Source organism: Osmia lignaria, chromosome 4, assembly GCF_051020975.1.
Source record: "Osmia lignaria lignaria isolate PbOS001 chromosome 4, iyOsmLign1, whole genome shotgun sequence".
Lineage (NCBI taxonomy): Eukaryota > Metazoa > Arthropoda > Insecta > Hymenoptera > Megachilidae > Osmia > Osmia lignaria.
In genome coordinates this window covers 9,978,358-10,000,000 of record NC_135035.1, presented here as the reverse complement: position 1 = coordinate 10,000,000, position 21,643 = coordinate 9,978,358, and the positions used below count along the sequence as shown (strand labels likewise).

At 39.4% G+C, this 21,643-nt stretch overlaps 2 protein-coding genes across 10 annotated transcripts in view; one reads left to right on the top strand and one right to left on the bottom strand.

Moving 5' to 3' along the window:
* pdm3 (POU-domain protein pdm3) overlaps positions 1–10,049 on the top strand; it is a 124,147-nt gene extending 114,098 nt beyond the window's left edge. For 5 of the 9 annotated variants that reach the window (XM_034322829.2, XM_034322825.2, XM_034322832.2 and 2 more), the window contains 4 exons: positions 422–478; positions 1,443–1,526; positions 5,897–6,048; positions 6,162–10,049. In XM_034322829.2, the coding sequence (XP_034178720.1) occupies positions 422–478; positions 1,443–1,526; positions 5,897–6,048; positions 6,162–6,286 (418 nt within the window). In that variant the 3' untranslated portion in view covers positions 6,287–10,049. The remainder of the gene's footprint in view (positions 1–421; positions 479–1,442; positions 1,527–5,896; positions 6,049–6,161) is intronic. The other 4 variants (XM_034322827.2, XM_034322828.2, XM_034322830.2 and 1 more) reach the window with 3 other exon arrangements.
* Positions 10,050–11,134: 1,085 nt separating this feature from the next.
* LOC117603554 (UNC93-like protein) lies at positions 11,135–20,917 on the bottom strand. The gene is made up of 7 exons (XM_034322836.2): positions 20,761–20,917; positions 16,830–17,445; positions 15,828–16,114; positions 13,506–13,731; positions 12,156–12,315; positions 11,818–12,085; positions 11,135–11,458 (listed from the first exon to the last, which is right to left on the bottom strand). The coding sequence occupies exons 2-7, from the start codon at positions 17,090–17,092 to the stop codon at positions 11,187–11,189; spliced, it is 1,476 nt and encodes a 491-aa protein (XP_034178727.1). The 5' UTR covers positions 17,093–17,445; positions 20,761–20,917; the 3' UTR covers positions 11,135–11,186.
* Between the last annotated feature and the right edge of the window lie 726 nt (positions 20,918–21,643).

Genomic DNA, 21,643 nt, shown 5'->3' with positions numbered 1-21,643 from the left:
ATACAGGTTACCATTAACAACAGTGTGCCAGGTCACTGGAAATGGCCGGGAAAAATAATAGAAATAAAATATCTACCTCCTATACATTTCTAGACCAAGGATCAAACTTTAACACCGTATATCCCTGAATCCGCGTTCAATTAGCAATACATCGAATTAACCGATCCCTGACAGAACGTTATTGAATTTTCACGCGATCCGTACTCTCTGAGAAATGTATAATGTGTGATCTGCCACGGTGGTTCCTCGAAAAATTCATTTCTCCGAGGAGGAATGTTCATTTCTAAATAATGATCAATGTTTGCCCCGTGAGAACGGGAGGAACCATCGTGGTAATGCCGGTGGCAAGTAGAAACACTGTTTCTAGATCCAAGAGTTCTTATCGTAACGACTAATTTAAGCATTGGTGATTGTTCCCCAGTGCCCTGGCTACCCAGATGTACGCTGCCACGCAGATTGCCTCTCAGCAGCACGCTACGTACGTTCACCCCTCATTCTACTTAATTTACCTAAAGATCTAAAAACTTTTTTCAAATCCTCTCGAAGGATAGCAGTTATACCCAAGCATGCGAGACTTCGTTGATCCAAATTACAAAAGGTTAATCACGTTATTTCGTTAACAAGAACCGGTACAAAGTTTTCTTGTGTCTTCCTTTTCTATCTATCTTTCTTCCTTCGTTCGTCATCGATTCTCTACCGATCATCTCACGTTACGATAGTTGCGAATGGGACATATTTGGGTATAGCTGCGAGCACTCTTAACTAATTTCTAACTCCGTTTCTGGCAAAAATCAGATGCGAAAGGAGCACTTGTTAACGAATTTTCTTCGAGCCAGGGCATTGGCAAACTTGGGCATGATGTCGCCAACTCGCGAACAAAGGAGAAAAAAAAAATTATTAAATTTTGGCGTCCGTCGAATGTGTTGCTTAGATTTTCATGTTTCTAGTCGTTGATCTTGTTTTTCTTGAACAAATAACGTGTCTCGTTTAGAACGATCAAACGCGTTGGCAACATCATACACGGCATCACCAAAACCTCTAAGCATGCACGCATTGTCAATGTCCTGTTTTTTGAGTCAATGCATGCCTCTTAGTGCTCCTTTAGCCGAAGACGAAAAGACGAATTTTCATGGACCTGTCTTTCTTCAATTTTCACTGAGAATGAACGAGGAAAAGATTAAGGGTTGGCCAGAAACTTTTTTAAATATCAAATTTTTTTCTCGTGACCAACAATGATTTCAAATATTAATAGAGTGACGACTCTTATTTTTTAAAATTAATTTAATGTCCGAGTAATCATCAAGGGATGAAATTGAAATTAAATAGAGTTTGTTTAAATCATGTCTTTACGTCTTCCGCGTGGAATCGTATCTTTTTCGAGTTCGTCTGTTCGTAAAACGCGAACAGAGAGAACGAGAATCATAACTTATTGTTGGCTCTAGATTCGAAAAGTTGGACATCACGCCAAAGAGCGCGCAAAAGATAAAGCCGGTCCTCGAAAGGTGGATGAAAGAGGCTGAAGAGAGGTGAGTTTATTTAATAAAAATTCAACCCTCCTCCATGAATTTCGTTTTTGTTCAAAAAGATCCATCATTTCCAAACATTTCGTATCTTAAATCTTCAGAATATTAGAATTATAGTTCAAGACGATCGTTTTTAAAGTCGCCGTTTCATGGAACACGATTATTCCGTAATCGTCCAACAGGATCTGAAGCGGTGTCCGAGAGCGTGTGAACGCGTGCGTGCTAATTGGTAATTCGCTAATTGAATCCACCTGATTAATTGCAGATCCGCGTCTAATAAATACGCGGAATGTTAATTAGAATGGGGGAAACCGTTAGCGGGACGGTGCTCAGGCCGATACAGGTATCGGCGGTTTTATTCGTGTCGCGAAAGAAGTCGCCTATCGGCTTCCTCCTCGAGGATATCGGCTTTTGCCTTGTTCACGAATACACGCAGTCCAGGCCACTTCAATTTTCTGCGAACTCTGTATCAGGATCTGTAATTAGCGAAATTCAAAGTTTAATTCATCCTTTGCCCGTGGTCGCCGACACGACCGACCTCATAACGAACGTCCTGCTGTCTTTCGATTTATTGTCTTCCCACCCCGATTCTTACCGATTCTCTTTTTCATACTTTGCTTCGTAGTTGTAATTGTAAATGAACATATCTGGTACACATTAAATTTAAACTAATATATTGATTCTAAATGTGCATTTATATTCTTGATTCTACGTATGATCTTATTGCCTCTCGATTATTATTCCTGATCATATTCTCTGATCGAACGAGGCTCGTTTAATTGGTAAAACAATCTAAGGGCGTCGATCGTGCGAATTTTACGAGCGACCGACACCTAACACGGTTTATAGTTTCGATTTCACCGTGACACCGTTTTATTGTCGGTAAAAGCGCGGAAAGTACGTGTATGTACGGTGCGGATAGTGTATGCAAAAAACCACACACACGCACGGTTTTATATAGGGTAACGTACGCGGCTGTGTATATACATATCACGACCGTGAACCGGATGATTCGATGACAGGAGCACGCGGTCATTTCTCTTTCCGCGGCCGAGCCGGTAACAATGACCCATTCCGCATTCCCGTGGCGTAGCGTCAACAGATTTTCCCAAAACGAACAAAATGATTTGTTGACTGTGCATTAACACCTTCGCGTGGCGAATCATCCACCAGCGGTATTACCGACACTGAAACGTTTCCCGTTTTAATGACTTCGCTCTTGATAACGCGTTTTATCCCGCAATCTCTGATCATTCTTTTTTGCTTTTTCAATTTACCGATGGTGATGTATTAATTTCTTTTTATTTTTTTTAATTTATTCTTTGAATAATCATTGAAATTGATATTGAGTTTTACCATGTTTATTGATAATTAATAAGATACATTAGAAGGATACAATTAATCCTCGGATGGCGGACCATGGAGAGAGTCTGAATTTTAAATTAATTTTGTATTTCATACTGTTTTTATTTTCTAAAATTTACACTGTTCCTTTAAATATTTTTTTTAACCACCCTTCGAAGAAAAACGATTCACCTCCAGCTCAGTTTCAAAGAAAGCCTCGGCATGGAAGGATTAAGAGTCTCAGACCGGTCAGCTAGTCGACGATTATTCAGCCGATTCGATGACGGTTTAACCACGGTCATTTCTCTTTCCGCGAGCGGAAAGCGAGCTAGTAACAATGACCCATCCCGCATTCTCGCGGCGTAGAGGTAAACGCGACCGTGCCGGCCGCGTCCGGGGAAAAATGAAAGCGGCTAGTTTATGCGGTGCACGTGCACGATTTATCTGCCGAGTAATTAAACTGTGGACTAATTAAAATCAGGTTTCTGATGTACCCCTCCTGCCTGCTGTTCCTCTCCCACTCTTACACTCTGTCGTTTCTTCTCCTCTTTCTCCATGGCTTTTACCTCTTACCTCTGCCACCCACACGCTAATACCTGCTCGATTCCATTGGTACACCCACGCCAACACTTCCTTCTTTCTACTCGTTCCCGTCGTTTATCTCCATTTTCTCTTTCCTCGCAGACTACTGCTTCGATACCTGAAGTTCTTAGGTAATCTTGAAAAAATTTAGATGTACTAGTTTCAATTGTGTAAAATTGACTCTCCCCCGAATGAATTTTCTATTCCTGAAGGGATTAATATTTAATATCGTGTTTTTCCCATAGGAATTGTTAATCGTTTCAGGGAGAAATTAGTGTTTGAAGATGACGTGACTATGGGAAATATTAAAGTGGAAGTTTCTTTCTTTCTCGTGACAGCGTTTAATTTTTTTCCTCTTTTACACTCTCTGATTCTCTTACCCTCGTGGATTAAACCTCACGAACACGTTTAGCGGTGTCCTTGTTCGTCGTTAGCCGTGCTTGTTCCCTTCTACCTTTTCGTTTGGCTTCTCACCTGTGCTGGAATACGTGCTCGAGCTAACCCTCGACGCCAGTTTGATATTCTCTCTCGTCCTCCTCGTCCCTCTTCGTCGTCGCGGCTTTCCTCGCTGCCAACGCACGCGTTTTAATAACGTTCCCTTTGTAAGCGTACGTTTATCATTTCGTAGTCATTTCATTTATTATCGCGAGCACGCGTTTATTAAGATTATTGAAAACGTAATCCGTGCTGAATTCGATAGATATGTTCCTTTTGATCACAGCCAGATATTGAATTTTATCTTTCTGTAACCAGGAGATTCTAATATTTTCTTAATCATCGAATTCGCATTTCGGCGTGTCAGTTGGCTCGAACATTTATCAAGCCACAGGGCCAATAACAGGAAAGCAATCAATACACTGTGCTGTACCGAAAATAAAGCACCTTTGTAGGAAAAATATAATCTACCGTATGGTTAATTTTAATTATGCAGCGTGTACTTTGAACAACATTGTCCAGAAGCAAAAAGCTTTTTTGTCAATATATTAAATTTGTTTGTTTCTGGAATCGGTAATTAAATCATCGGTAAACCGTGTTAATATTAATATAGCACGGTTATTGGAAATAATATGAAACACTCAGAAATTCTTGTTAATATTTAGTTATTACGACAGTCACAGTATTATTAAAATTTTCGGTCGTAGCGAAGGGGTTAACACAACCTACCGATACTTCGTGTATACTTATTCCTATTCCAAATGAAGAAAAATATATTTTCTTATATTAAGATCTAAATAATAATTATTTTATTTCTTTTTTCACAGCATTTTTGACAAATTATATTTTTAATTTAACCAAGCGTGGTAAGTTTAGCGTTAAGAAAATTTCTCCCTGGCAAACGTTTAATCTACCAGTCGTATAAATCAGTCTATCCGATCATTACTTCCAAACATCATTCGTTTCCATCCGTTAAACGCCAGAGAAACACATTTTTAATCGTCGACGGTATCTGTTTTCACCCCTCGCCTCAGCCACCCCTTCTGTTCCGAAGCATCGGTTCTTCGTCCGGTTCTCCATTAGCATATTGTTTTCGCCGATTCGACGAAATATCACCGCGCGAGAGATGCTAATGGCTCGGGCCCGCACTTTTTTCGGCGTGGCTCGACAGTTGGTCATACGGAGTTAAATTAAAAACATAAATTCCGCGGCGGTGTCCGCGTACTACGCCCCCTCGTACGCGTCGGGACGCCGGCGACCCTTCCACCCTTCTGGCTCGTTTAGCCGCGATTCCCGGCGGAACTTCTCCTGTTTACGGTTACGGGCTTTTTTCGAAGCCGCCGCGACGCTTCGATCGCTAATTTCATTTGTGCCCGGCGACGTCGCGTTCCATTCGGGAAAATTCATCGTCCACGCTGGCCCATAGGGGATGAATGCCCTGTAAACAGTTTTCTTCCTCCTCTACCTTTTTCCAACGAGTCTTCGTCGTTTTTCCGAACGAAGGCGATCGACTAGATCAGTCTACGAACGTTCCACGTTCGTCTCTTTCCTCTTCTGTTTACAACGCCGCTTCCGTTTTCCATGGGACGAGCTTTGACGTAGAGAAAGTTTGCCGAGTTAACACACGGCTGACCAACGCTTGCGTGTTTTGTTTTAATATTTGATTAAAGCATGATCGGGGTATTTGCACGGGCGCCGGATTAAAATTGGGTTTCCTTATACCAAGTCGAACGGGGATGTTTTTCATATATGTTATTCATTTATATATGTTGAGTAAGGTCTAACATTTACATGAAATACCATTTGAAATAAAAAATTAACTGTAGTGTTTATTTTTTTTACATTAAAGTCCGTTTGAAATATTTTCTGTAAAAGGAATAACTCGGGAGATAATTGGGTGGATAGATTAAAATTGAACGCTTTCCGTGCTCCTCTCGTTCTTCTTGTTTTTTCTTTCTCCCTTTTATTAGCTCATTAAAATATGTTAACAAGGTGGATACGAGCGAGAACAGTGTGTCTGCTTACAGGTACAAAAGCGGGGTGAATCATCTGACGGATTTCATCGGCGTTGAACCCAGCAAAAAACGAAAGCGACGAACCTCGTTCACACCGCAAGCTTTGGAATTACTGAACGCTCATTTCGACAGGAACACTCATCCAAATGGTAGTTTTTCTTCCTACCTTTTTCATCAAACAATTTCAATTAACACGTTTTGTGGCAAGGAAATTTTACAATTTATAAAATTTGTTTAAAATCATAATTGATCAATTTTTCAGGTAACGAAATAACGAACATAGCTCAGCGTCTCGGATACGACAGAGAGGTGATAAGGATTTGGTTCTGCAACAAAAGGCAGTCCCTGAAGAACACGCTGAGGTCGTTATCGAAGAGCGTGGCGTAAGAGGCACAGTGATTGAAAAAGATTTATCGATCACGAAACCAGTGAACAAGAATAAAAGCTTTAAGGACTCGAATTTACGCAACAGCTCCACGAGAGACATTCATCGATGGAATTTATAGTGTCGCGTTAATAGAAACAAATACTCGCGTTTGGTAGGAGCTGCTTGAAAATTCGCGCCATTCCCAGCGGTCGGAGGGCGAGAATTTTTGAAACGCCGCTACCCTCGATCGATGTAAAGATCGTTTGTGATCGCAAGCGTATACGAGACCTATTTGTAAATAGTTTTAACCTTATGTGACTAATGTGATGTACAGGAGTCGAGCGTTAAGATAATCGCGCTGTTTACCGTCTTCGTTTCATAGGAACTGATTGAAAATCGGACAATTTATCGACGGTAGTACACGACGGTTTCGTTCGTCGTCAACGACGAATAGCTGCATCATCGACAGACGGTCCAACAGTATTACGAGTCTACGGTAAAGAAGATCCAGCGGGCTTTTTAAATTACCGAAGCGCAGTTAGACCCGTTAATCAAAGGACGATTATCAACGTGTCGACTCGTCAAATTAGGATAAGTAAATTCCGCAAGTAATCGCACAGATAAACGCTAACTCGTGAAACGATCATTAAAGTTTCCAGTTAAATGAGGATCGTCCGTCTGTGGAACCAACCGGACGAAGCACAAAACGAGGAATCGTACGACAAATACGTACGTGACCGAACCTGGAACATAGAAGGATCGAGGAATAGACGTTCCAGTCTATTTCGCACACAGAAAAGAAGAACATAGTTGAAGCAACGAGAGCAATCAACCACAACAGCAACAGTACCGTTCACAATACCGTTCACACAGGGATACGAGTTCATTTGTCCATGAAATAGCAACGGAGATGTTTTACAGTAACGCCGCCTATCGTTTATAACGGATCATCACACAAGATTTTTCATTTCGTTTTCTACCGGAGGAACACAACGACAACAAACCACTTCATCGCAGGCTTCGTTCGAGATCAAATGTTTCAACCATATTGTTCTCTGGGTGTGCGCTCGTCTGTATGTTACGCGTGTATTGACTTTTCGATGGGGGGAAAGAAGAAGAAATCTGTAGCGAGTTTAAAAAGAAAAAATTAACGCAATAACGTGTTCGAAAGTATAATTAATCCTCCTGATGCCGAAAATTCTATTCGAACCAGATGGATATAAAAAAGAAAGCTACTCCAATAGGTGGTTTCAGGTCATACCGAGGAGTAACATGGAAAAAGTAAAAAAATAAAAAAAATCACTAGTCCGTAATAGTCTGCCATATACGAGGTATACGTATTAAACGTTTACGCATCTTTCGTTCCTAAATGTTCGATCTTGCTTAGCCCGCTGACGATAGATTGGATGCGTTCCGTTTCCGCGTTCATGGTAATTTGCAATCGATGTACAGTTGGGGGCAACGGAGGCTTCTTTCGGTTAAGGGGAGAAGTGGAGGAGCGGAGGTTCTCGACATTTGCTTTCATAGGTAAAAAAATAAGGCAAATGATGGATCATTCTTTCCCTGCACTTACCCTTAACAAAAGGAAGTTTAAGTTACACGAAATTGTACAGTACCTAGCATGATAGACTTTCCTAGGTAGCGCCATCACTCGGAAAAATTTTGTTACTTGTCGAGTACAAAAATGTCCCAAATCAACTAGGCATAATGCATTCTAACTCTCGAGTATTACAGTTATAAGATCTTCTCCAAAATTGCCATTTTCCTTAGGGAAGCCTACCTTGCTCGCTGCTGTACTTATACGGGAAAGTAAATGTCTCTTACCTTTTGGATCAAAAGGAAATTGAACGTCACAAGGCAATTGGTCGTTTCTATAAGGGATAACAAACACGATTTCCGGTTTATACTGTTTACACTAATGAACAGCAAATATACTATTTCGACTGCAAATTATATAGTACGGAAGATAATTCCGCTAGGTCGGTGATTTTAGGGGGAAAACGCGAGGAAACGGAACGGACAGAGACAGGTTCCAATTTCCACGGACGAATCTCCATATTTACGCATCCAGAGGAACGGTTCGTTGGTAAAGGAAAGCTGATTAAATAAATAAAAATTATAATACGATAACAAGAAGCTTAAAATATCGACCATCCCACAAGGATATATCTCTCATGTATTCCCGGTTAATCGATAGTGAATAATAGAGTTTCTTTGAATGTGTTCCGCTTCCAGCGAACAAACTCTTACTTTCGTCTGTCCTAAATGAAAGGCAGGATCGGTCGTTTATCGATCGATCGAAACACACACCTTCTATCGACATTTTTCCTTCCTTGCGTAATAAACGATACTGTAGGCGACACCCATCCCATTAAATGGTACGACACGATTTCTTAATATCTCAAGCTCGAGTATAATTAACGAAACACAGTATGATTGGAGCAGCGAAAGAGGGACAGACATCATATACACTTACACGTTCATACATATACACACACATGTACTTCGATAACCCAGACCGTTTATAATTGGCTATACAGGCTGACAGGATAGTAAGTTTCCAAACTTTGATATCGTAAGTTAATTCATCTAATCATCATCTTAACACTTTAATGACCACTTTCATGTATTCGTAATTTTTATATTTGATTTTTCACCTTGTTTTTATCTACTCTGTGTAAGATTAATTGCGCTTTGAAAATTCATAAAAATCTACACGTTTTGCACCCTTAGGATTAAAATACATTACCAAAATTTGACCCCCTACTTTCCTGCCGACCTGTATACAGTATAGCCGTTATACAATTATTATAACCACGAGATCCTTTAAGGGGGAGGGTAGCTAGGAGCGTGTGTACATATTAAGGCGACACCTAGGGACTGTAACATTGTAAGAGTCTAACACTTTTTAAATCGTACATAGCTATAAAATAGCTGGAACGACGTGGATGATTCACAGTAAAGGAATCAATTAAAGTCGGAGTGAAAAAAATGACAGGGATAAGGGTGACAAGGAAGCGGATATAAATTTCTAAGGGTAAACGAGTACGTTAAGGCATTCTACTGTTTAAGGTACGATTTAAATCTGATCTGTTCCTAAAGTAAACACGGAAAGTGAGACACGAAGGAAAGCAGATGTTTTTTCTGAAAAAATAAAGGAATGACATGGATACGGTGTATTATAAAACGATGGAATGGTATACGATTGAAGGGGTTGGATCGAAGGGTAAGTTGTTTCAAAATTCAAAATTTTGATCTTTCGAGGGTGGGTTCGTGTTAGATTTTTTAATAGAAGGTGAAACGATGAAAGAGATGCAAAAAAGTGTTTGTACAGAGATATTCCGGTTATTAAATTTTGTTATAAAAGAAGGGGGAGAATGGCGCGATGGATGTTGAGAGAATAAATAAAATTGAAGTGAGAGGGAGAGAGAGTGTGATTTATGAATCATGTGTATTTTCTTCGTGGAAAAATTGATATTCAATAGATGATTACGGAAATATAAGAAAAACAAAAAACAAATAACATGAGTATTAAAAGAAACACACACAAAAAAAAGTACATACGTGAATTGTATTCGTGAGTGTCATATTTCTAAGGAAGATAGATCCACGGGCGAATGTTTTATAGCAGTTTCCGGTCGAATTACGAGTCCGGACAGATTATAAATCGCGAACAATACGTCAGGCTAATAATACAAAGTGTAATTTAACAAAGAATGATACGATATAGAGACACAAAAGTTTGAATGGAAAAAACGAGAAAAAAAAAAAAAACGAAGAAAAGATGAAGTTCGTGGCACGAATAAAATGGAAACTGCTTCTGAAACATTGCTCAGCGAAACCAAAGTTCCTACTACGTTTTATAAAAGTATATAAACTGAACTGCAAGAAACTTGAATTGTACATAAACGAGGGTTTTAAGCTAGCAAAACACGATTCACAAATACAATCAGCAATTGGACAATTCTGAGCGAACCGGATGCAGGATCAATTGATTCCACGTCGCGATTCGTCGATGATTCGTTCAATGGAATCACCGTAGAGAATGGCATGCACGAAATGAAATAAAGGAAATTAATCAGTCGTTTACCATCGTCTTCGACGGGGGACAATTGATCGTGACAGCACAACATACGATGAGCATACGAATAAACGAAGTACGAGAAGGGAAAAAAAGGACACGTAGGACACACCATACATACACACAGGCATACGTATGTACATGAATATGTGAATACGTAACAGAACACGCGTACAAGTGAAAGGCAATTAAGCACATTAAGTATACAATTAAATTAAGCAGCCGTAGCTTTAGCTTGAATGTTAGCACCTAGACACACACATTCACACATCCGTACATACACATACACACACGTACGATGTACCATTAAATTACATACGTATTTAAAGAAAAAAAAAAAAGAAAGGGGAGAAACGGAGATGAAATCTTAGCGGTTAAGCGAAAAAAATACCTGTGTAAAATCTAGTAGGTGTCCACAAGAATAAAATAAAAACATATATTGTGGTACAAATCACACAACAATGATCGTACCTTCAGGTCCTGACTGCGCCTCCAACCGAACTCTTTCTGTACATATAATTTTGATATGCATCTGATTTATGTATGATTTCTATGTATATCGCAATTATATACATATATATATATAATTTACATGATCCTACAACGAGAGTTTTTCGAATAACTTCGTTAAATTATTGTTGAATTAAAATGATACTCTTTAGGTGTTTCGTTTATGCTATCCTCTGGATCAATCTTTAAATTTTTTCAACCCCTTTGACTCGACATGCAAATTTTCCTACGTTATTTATATAATTGAAATTGTAGATTGATCACATTAGAGCTCACATAATTATTTTTTTTTTTTTTAGTACTCAAGAAGATTTGTCAGCTCGATAGCTTCAAAGTTTCGACGTGTCATTTACTTCCCCATTCGCGACCAATTCAAAGTCCGGTTTGGATTCCGGAATCACTCTGGAAGCTTTCCCAGACCATTCGATCAGACCATAACCGATCATTCCGAGACCCAAGATCCCCATAAGGCAGTAGAGTTTCGTATGAGTGCACAGGTAAGGACTATACGCGTACGTGATCACCGAACCCGTAGATTCCCATAGACGGAAGTTCGAGAAGGCTGCTTCCTCCTTTCCTGGGAATAGCAGCCCAGACAAAGCTGTAAATGAATTTTTTATTTTTAAATTTCATATTTTATATATCTAGATGCATTTTGAAAATAATGCCATTGCTGCCATCTGACAGTGACTAAGGAGATTATTGCAACAAATAAATGAATTTTCACTGCACTGGCGCTACTGAAACGTTCCTCAGGCACAATATAATTTTAACAAAGCGTTAGAATAAAAAATGTACAGAATTGTAATTTGTGAATTGTGTAACTCTATCGAACCATTCAAGGGTAGTATTGTTTTAAAAAAATAAATTTTTAAATCTGCTAGTTTCACCGTTTGCCAGGAGATGGTGGAAGCGGTATTGATTTCAAAGCGCGTTTATATGAAATCAAAAGATACGTACCATTAACTTGTACCAGCCACATGGCATCGCAGAGACCCCATAATCCAGACATCAGGAAGAACATATAATTATGTTCTGGCGTCGGTTTCCAGCGCAATAAAAAAACTAAAATTCCAACGTGAAGAAAGAAGGCGAATATCATTAGAGGCCTTCTTCCTGTCAGTTTCATTATAGATCCTGCGCCTAATGCAGCTATGGCATTCGTCACCCCGAAGCATATCATCACGAAACCGATGTTGCTGATTCCCCATGCACAGGACACGAAGGACTTGAATAAATCGATAGAAATTGTTAGAAAATAATTGATAAGAAATTAGAGGATGAACGTGGACACTCACTGCATTGTAATCAGCGAACAAAAACGCTTGTTCAGCCCCTATGAATATTATTATTGGTAATATTAATAGCTGGTTCTTCTCTTTCAGGAGCTTCAGTGTCACCGCTAGCAGCTTGAATCCTGATAGCCCTGTTGCCGAACCTGATCTTCCTTTGTTGTATCTGAAGAAACGCGAAAATCGAGTTAAATTCAGATGATCGATTTAAAATGAACATCTCGTAAAGAATGGAAGTATCGTTCATTTTTATCTCTCATAACATCTTGTACAAAGTATCGATACGCAATTAATGTTATCCGGTTACGAACGAATCAATATTAATGCTTCGCTATAAAACATCCACCGTACAGATTTCCAAAGATTTCTTTCGGATTGCGTTGATCGTCAGAGCAAACCGATCGTAATTCTTCGAAGAGAAACAATACCCGCGGTATCCTACAGTCGCGATTTAATGTCCTATCAATTCTGGACTCGAGGATACATCTGGATGTACTCGAAATGTTTATGGCAAACGGGACAATAACGTTCTGCTTCGGTTGCAAGTCGATCCTATCAATACGCCTCCACTTAGCCGATTCACGATCACGCGAATATGTATTTTTTCGAGTGAGACTCAGCGTTTCGTATATACCCATTCGTTTCTATGCAACTGAAACTTTCATACGCGATATCGTTTTCCAATAACTCACTGATGAGACTGATTTTCGTAACGCGAATTCTGAAAGCAGCTTCCATATAAAATCATACACGTTTTCTTCGAAGGTTTTATAGGAGTATTGTCAATAATGTAACTGGCAGAAATTGAACACGATTTTTGGATATTTCAGACGTGTGTGCATTATTAGGGATCGTTGTAGGTTTATATTAGGGTCGTTTATTCGAATTGGAATAACAAGTTTGTAATTCATGATTGAAATAGTTGTGAATTTTACAACTTTACACTCTGTACTTCCGAATATTCTGAATCTATAGTAACTTCTCACCCTATATCCTTAAACTTTGCTGTTACTGAACTTCGAGACCTTCTAACTTTCAATTCGATGGTTTCCGGGCAGAACAGACTGGATTCAGTTTATAAAACTTGATACTCTTATGATATTATAAAATCAAAATATAATGCAATTATAAATGCAAATATTTATTTCTTCCATTAAGCTTCAATTACGAACTGCATCGATCCCACGGTTCCAATATAAAATAACGTAGTTTTACGACATCATATCGAGTGGAATACCAATTAACTAAGCTTCGACTAATTGCCAGAACTACAATCAATTACAGAATTCCATCAATTTGATGGTCAATTTATTTCTGATCGCAAAATTCCATTGATTTAATGGTTAATTTATTTACCTTGAAAGAGAATCGACACCAAATGTGACTATCAAAGAGGCGACAATCATGCAGCATAAATAGATGCCGGAAATTAGATGAATTCTTTCTTCCGATGGCCTCTCTAATTTTGGGCTGTCGGTGGTGTTGGAGGTGGCACCACAAAAATTAGCGCCACATACTTCCATTACAATACTGCTGTTTAACGTTGTGTTTACTGGTACAGAATCCATCCCATAAGAAAGAACTGCAGACATAAATAATTGATAACAATAATATATTTGGAGAAAGAAAATAAATTCTACAAAAGCGAATGATATCGGCTGCAGAATAAATTGGCTTTCCCTCGTAACAAGAAGAGACTGTTACTCCAGTTGCAATTTGATAAATTCATTAAACTTTTTGACTTCATTGAATGTCAAAAATACAGCGAATATAAAGTCAACCTCTGTAGGATTAAAATTCAAATTCCGAACTCGTTAGAGAACTTGTTCAATTAAGCTAAAAGCAGCTCAACGCTAATTTCTGAAACGACTGTTTCCAGTACACTTCAACTACAAAGTTACATTTTTTATGTCGGGAAAAAATTCAAAATTCCCCTCGTGTTTTATAGAACCTCCGTAAATTGAGAAGTTTTTGTGAAAAGGAATAGTTAGAAACAGCTTCGACCAGACGTGGCAATATTTTTACGTTAATCGCGCAAAGTTAAAGAAAGAATTTATTCGACAAACAAAAGATCCGAACGTCGTAATACGATAATTCGATTCTTCTTCTGTGGATCAGGATCCGTTTCCGAGGGACGAAGAATTACTGGCCCGATTTTCTCCATTATGCTCGGAGATTCTAATGAGATGTCGGAAAGTTTTTAAAGTGGAAGTCTACGCTCGAATTTCCCGATCATCCCGGCGGTCTATGCTTTCCCGTTTAGCATAACAATGCCTCGGTGTCCCGCGATTTCGCGTTGTATCGGGGAAACGCTAAAAGTTTCGGAATCTTGGAATTCCGCCCTTCCATTCAGGATGGCTCATAAATAAACTGGAACAGACTGTCATCCCCCACGAGAGTCGACAGAGAAGTACACCAATCCGTGGTGTCGTTAAAACTCTTGAAGAACGTGGGTTACGACACCCCCTGATGCTTTTATACTCCTTCGATCACTTATTTCTTCGGTTTACGATTGCCCGGGATAAAGAAGGTTTATATCGACGCGTGTGGAATAACACAGATTCCGTGGCATCGAATACGAGCAATCTTATCGAATGTTGAACACGTTTACCGAATTTGGAAAAAGAGAGTAAAAAGGGATTATAATAATTATTGATATTACAAAGGAGTGTCCTAATAATTATGAATAGCATTGGGAGATTCGCCCTTTTATTTTTCACACTTTCTGTCATTTTTCAAACGAACGGTTTCATCAGAAGCCCCAAAATGTCAACAATTTAGTCAGGAATTATAAAATAACCGTGACATATAGCCTCGGAGGTTTAGAGAGTACGCAGGCTTGTCGTCGAAGGCGCGAAAGCAAAGTACCAGCAGCGAGGTTCGCCGTGTCTAGCTAATTAATTAATTTTTCCCTCTAAAACACGGTCACGAGGATTTTTCACTCTCTGACGGAGAAAAATTGTACGCCGGCTAGATCCTGGCGTCACTTTATCACCTTTATACCGTCCGCGTTGTTTGATCGTTCCATTTTGACGATAAAGTTCACCCCCCCCCCCCTCCGGCCGTTCCATTTCAAATTCGCTAGGAAACACGCTCGACATTGTTCCCCATTACGGCAAATTGCATCGCAATTAAAGCTTTTATTTCCTTGTCTGTTGGAGGGCGGTGCGCAAACCGTGCCGAGCAAGCTTCAGGATAAGAGGAGAGAAAAAAACAGAAGGTAGTTGGAAGTTGAAGGGAAAGGTAGGAGAGCCATGAAGACTTTTACTACTTTCACGTCAAAGCATTTCAACGGAGACCGGTTAAGGGAGATTAAATTGAGTTCGTTAAAGTCGCTAACGATTTACAATGAAATACAGTTTACCGTGATAAAAAAGTGTTCAATCCTGTTGTCGATTATTCATATACTCAATCGAATTCCAGAGGAACCTGAAGAGACTCTCAGTTGGAGATTGGAAATTTTATTTAAAAGACACAAGGTTCTCTTGAAAATTCTAAAATTACTTTGAAACAATTCTATAATTTTTTGTTTCTAAAGATGAGGTAGAATATCGACAACGTCAGTACCTTTCGATAAAAAAAGTTTCAATCGATCAAACTTTTGATAGAAAAATGAAAAATTTTGACATCCCTTTGTTCGAACCTGTTACCAGCAAAAAATGAGGTGATTATACGTACCTGCCGAAGATATAAGGTTGCCCCAGACCTGTGCCATCTGGTAGAACATGAAGAACAGGCCGAAAAACCTGGTGACGAGCACATCTGCAGCAACATCCGACAAAGTGGCGTAAGCTTCCGCTGCGACGGTCAAATAAGTGCACTTGGCGCACCAAAGTGGTCCGGCACCGATGCCAACCATCAATCCAGCTGGGATCATCGTGTAAAATTTTGGGTAAAATTGAGCTGCCATAAACGGCACGTAAGTTAAGATAGACAAAGATATCGTCCATTTACAACCCAACCAGCTGCAACGAAAACCGATGGGATAACATCATTTTATGCTTGTATTCTGCTTCAACTTTGACCTACTTTTTCCGAGGTTTCTCTGCAATTTTTCTCTTTAACATTTCTCCTTTCGCTGCTTTCGCAGTTCGTACATACATTCATTGAACGTAATTCGTTAAATACGTTCCAATGCTTTATTTAATTTAACTCTTTCAGCAATTTCTGATGATTATAACGGTTATTAAAAATCTTAATTAGTGTAATTGGAAATTTAATCCGTGAAATTTTTTTTGCACACGAAAGGATAAAAAATTTGTATGATTTGAAAAAAGGATCGTAAATTTTCAATGGATTAATCATCAGTAATTGTGATTTCCGAAATGTTTCTTTTCCCAGAGAAGAAACAAAATAGACTATTTTCATTTCATGCCACGGTTCTCCCGTTTTGCTCGAGCTCGAGATGAAACTCGACGCGGGGGATTAAAAAATACAAAAGATAAATGCTGGTCGACTGCTTGACCCTTTTTGGGTAAACAGGTCACGCGCGCTTGAATACAATGCCGTGAAAGGGAAGCGGAAAGGTGCGCTCTCGTGATTCGCGCCCTCTTTTAAATACGTTGCTACTTCTTAATGGCTTCATGGTGTCTATGAGTACAAATTTCAAGTCTCCCCGGAGAAAAAATGTGTCTTTCGCAAAACATTGCACTTTAATTTTCAACATTTCATACGACTTACCTTATGACCAAAGTTGGCAGAAAGATGTTGCTAAAAATCAGACTGCCATAAATGGAGGCCAAGGTGAAGGTCCCCAAGGAATCATCAGCGTTGATGGAACTCTGGAGGTTCGTCGCCCCCATGAACGCGGTAAAGTTCACCATAAACGCGGTTCCGATCACCAAAACGTTCCTCGTTATTCGCCATCGTTCCGAAGGCTTGAACTGATTATCAGGCTTCACTTTCACGAAGTGTTTCAAGGTATCCGTCTTCTCCGTTGCCATGATTTATTATTAATTACGAAGTATTTCAGTTTAGAAATCGCGCGATGCTTCCGTACGTCCGCACAGCTGATGGACTCGTAAAAAAGTCGTGTTTAGAGAAGAGAGGTGACACGCAGAGAGAAACATGGAGGGTCTAGCGATGGATGATGAGATTTATTGGCAGCTTGATTGAAATATTGCCGAGATACGACCGATGCTTCGCTTATCAATGACTCTTACAAGAGGGATAGTTTAACGATACTCCTGCAATGTTTGCAAAATTGCTTGGATATGTCGACGTGGACCCGGAAGCGACGTTGATTTCATAATTAATGGCTGAAATGCTGATGGAGCGCGGTGTTTTATTCGGTACTCTGCAACAGACATTTATAAGTTTATTAAAAACAGATGGAGATCATATAGCGAAGGCGTTTAAAAATTTCAGAATTCTAATTTTCTAAAATTCCAACGTTCTATGATTACCATTTTCCAGTTTCGTCCATTTTCACCGTAACAATTAACGCGTTAATTAAATTAAATTCGCAGTTTTGCTCACCGACCACCGCAATGACGTAATCAGAAACGAGCGGGAAGAACGGGGTAGAATCATGCAAACAGTCAATTTAAATCTGTATTCGATTTCATGAAAGAGTCGACGAGAAAGCAAGAGAAACCGAATGGTAATTAACGGTTTAGCTGTGGAATTACACTCGAAGACTATCGGATACCCCGTGTCCGATGTTCCGCACGTTTGTATTTGACGTTTAATCATTTGTACCGCTTGTTGATTGTCGTCAGCCCTTTGTCAAGGTAAACTTTAACGACCTATAATTCTCTTAGCGGCCATTACCTACCAGTAATGTTACACTTGCGTGATGGTTTGACCTGCATAAGATAACCGATCTGTGCACGTTCCACTGATGGAACAAACGTGCTTTAGTCTCTCGCAGAGACACAAAGGACACTGATGCCGTAGATGGAGGCAGAGAAATGTTCATTAGAAGGTATGGTTAGATGATGGTTTCTGATAGTATTTTTTATGCTGAACAAAAAATTGTGCCAAAGATATCTATAGCTTTCATTATTGCAAACGATCAATAATTAAAAATCTTGTAGAATTTGTCGACTCTTACAATTTTCTGTTGCAAAATGATTAATTTTCAAATTGCAATTATTATTCGATAGAGCCAGGAAATGTATGAATACGAGACAGCAGTAATTGAAATAATTAACATTACTCTCATGATCCCTCGACTTTTGTCAGTCGTATAAAACCAGGAGCACGTTCGATCGAATTAATAAATCGTGTATACGTGCGGACAGGCTGAATGTTCGCATCGAAGCTTCGTAGAAAACCTTCAGCTCGTATTTCACTGGGAACAGACTTAAAAATTGCAACGAAGGAAACGGAAACGAGCCCGGGGAGAGAAAGACGTACGATCATAAAAACAAGAACAGTCGGTGAAGTCGAAGAGAGTGAGAACCAGAGGAAACGGAAGGTTGCACTGATATTGACCAGGTCTCAACGAATTCCTTCGAAGATTTATCACTTGGCTAGGAAAAGGAATGGAACAATGATAGAGTCTGATAAAGCGAGATCACGGAATCACAGATAAATCACAATGTAAATTCATTGACACGAAATACTTGTCAGCGAGTTTTCAGTTAGATTTCAGCGAGAAGTTTCGCGGATGCGCGATGTACAGGACGGTTTTTCGACTCGGTGATTGATATGAAAGATCGAGGAAGGAATGCTAAAAGCACATACCAACGGCAGACGTTGAAAAATGGACGATAGACGGGAGAAGAGAAATGAAGGAGTCCCGAAAGAAACGAGAAACGTGTAAAACAACCGCTGGCCCCGAAGGAGGTTCCGTTAACTCGGTTAAGAATAATGTCTGCCTCTGACTTCGGCCAATTTGTAAGTAATTTTAAACACGTATCGTTTCGATCAGCCAGTTTAGTTCCTGTCTGACGATGCTTTCCTTTGAGATATTACAAATGAAACGGTTTTCAATCGATTGCTTATTCTCTGCACGACACTTGGTCTTTTTCGAAAATTAATTAAAAACGGTATCTGCTTTCCGTTCGATAAGACTCCGCATTGAGCAAGTGGCATCACTATTCTCAGATGAATATTGAATCATAGCAATTGCTATCGCGTCACTGCCATTGCACAAACAGGACGACAGAGTTATTGTTTGACGTGAAATCTCTGGAATACACGCGTAGAGAAACCTATGTATATTTGTTTCGGTGTTGCAACATCAAAACCCGTTGAATATGTATGCTCGCACCGATAGAAGCTGTACCATTTACATGATTCCAGGAGACGATTTCAAGGTGAACAGTTGCAGAAACGGTATGAATTTGAGCAGAAATCAAGTTCCGCGGATATTAACCAGCGGTGGGATTCAGAAGGAATTTATTAAATTAATTTGCGAATAAAGCGGAGTCTAATTACATTTCCGTTCTACCGATGCTCCTGGAGCAATATAAATTTTAATCATGGGTAATTGTTATTAAATATTTTCATCTCAATTCAGTATTACTATTGCGAAAATAAAATGTCGATCGTAATTAAACGCTCCTTCTGGAGTTGATTCGACTTAATGCGATGCTGGTGAATGTTTCTAATGACTCGTGACCGATGCGAAAGAAACTACGAACGGAGGGTCGAGTTTGTCTCCATCGATGCGAAATCACGAAACGACGTTTCTTCGCTTAAGGTAGGCGGTCAATTTAGATAACGGAAGTTGCACTTTCACCGGTGGAAAAATTAACTAACGAGACAGACCTTGAAGCACGAACGCTCTAACATGAAAAAGGTGGCGAATGTCGTTAGATAATATCGAATACATGCATACATCATCGGTACCGATCGGTATCGAGACGTACGACTGTTTCGAATCACCTTGAAGATCGGTATCTTTGCTCCTTTCACGAGGTCCGATCGAACTGGATACATTTTCAATTCCAACCACGAAGAAGGAAAATTGCCTAACTACTATTTGATCACGCAATTAACGCGTTCGCTGTCGTGACTCGGGTTTCGCGTGAAAGACCGCAATCATACGTATTCGACGAACCATGAAGACATTTTACATCCCATAATTATTTTACCGAATGGAATTTCTAATATCGCCGACGACGCATCTGTTGATTATTTTGCAATAATTACGGTAATTGAAATTTCATCAAGGTATCAATTCAACCGAAGAGACATCGATAATCATCGACATGAAAATTACTGTTTCCCTCGACATGTGGCTCCAGACAACGGATTCTGTTCAGAGATTCGTAGAATCGTGAGAAATTAACATAACCAGATCCCGTGGAAACGGAGATGCCATATCGGCGTTTATTGGAAACTTCATTCCCCATCTGATTGTGTCTCCGTTTCATTAGAATATCTCGCTGAAATCGAAACGTTCCCCGTGTTCCTTCCTTTGATAGGGTTTCCAGCCAACATTTTCTCGAATTTGCATAATTGTTATACGGAGCATCGAATCAACGATCAAGTAGGAACAAACTGACTAAAAAATTTCATTATTACGGTGATAAACAATTTCATGCTACGTTCACAGTGTAATCAATTTACTCGATGAAATCGATCACCTTTGAAACTACCATACACCTCTTAAAATAATATCTCGTTACCTGACGTTCTCAGAAAGCCGTACACTCACCTTACAAAGGTAATTACCGTCGATTCAACGTTGTTTGAAGAAGGGTTAATTATGTAAGGGCAAACTCGGGGAATTAACCGATGAGAACCGATAGTAATGAAATTCTATTTTTTTTTTTTTCAGAATCGAGAGGCGCGAACCGCAACGAACGAAATCACACTGACCGAAGAAGAAAGACCGCGGTCAAAACATCCTGTTCCGCCCCACCAGTGTCATTTCTGTCGCGAGAGGATACGCGAGTAGAGGGATTTCGATGCTTATCGAAGCGAGAACGGCTGTTTCTACTTCGGCTGCGCCTTGATCTTGGATTTAGTTTGCTGCCTTTCCGGTTTCTGCTTCAAATCGAAAGGGTATGGTATAATTTCGAAAGGTAACAGCCTTGAACTTCCACTTTGAAATGTAATAGCTTTTGGTTAGCCAATTGTTTTTACAAATTTACAAAAAATACCACCTTTCTGCAAATGAAACCATCGTGTGCAATAACCGTGATTTAATTATTCGTTTTAACGACGACAGTGTATCACTTTAATTAGGCTCTCTGGTTTAAATGCAGAAACTTACAGACTTTCATACAAATCGAGTTGTGATGTAAGTGTTCGGTTATAAGATATTTATCGACTGTTTCCCAACCTATTAATTATGAAAGATTCGCGGACGATTATTGCAATTATCATAGTAAACGTTGTGTATTTAAAAAAACATCCTCTTTTATTATGGAACAGGCTGTGTCTGCAGAATGTTATAAAACGCCGTTATTATAACTGTTTATAACTTGTTACAAGATTATACCTCTTGGTAATTTAATGACATATCTCGTAAAACTGCAGAACGCTTTGTGTCTCACTATTAATCAATTATATCCAATGATAGATGGGAAATAATT

Bases quoted from the DNA above. Each gene is read 5' to 3' on its own strand.
- LOC117603554 (XM_034322836.2), bottom strand. From the start codon at position 17,092: ATGGCAACGGAGAAGACGGATACCTTGAAACACTTCGTGAAAGTGAAG. The intron at 16,115-16,829 runs GTAAGTCGTATG...TTTTCGTTGCAG, and splicing joins CTGCCAACTTTGGTCATAAG to CTGGTTGGGTTGTAAATGGA. The intron at 12,086-12,155 runs GTGAGTGTCCAC...GATTTATTCAAG, and splicing joins TGTTCGCTGATTACAATGCA to TCCTTCGTGTCCTGTGCATG.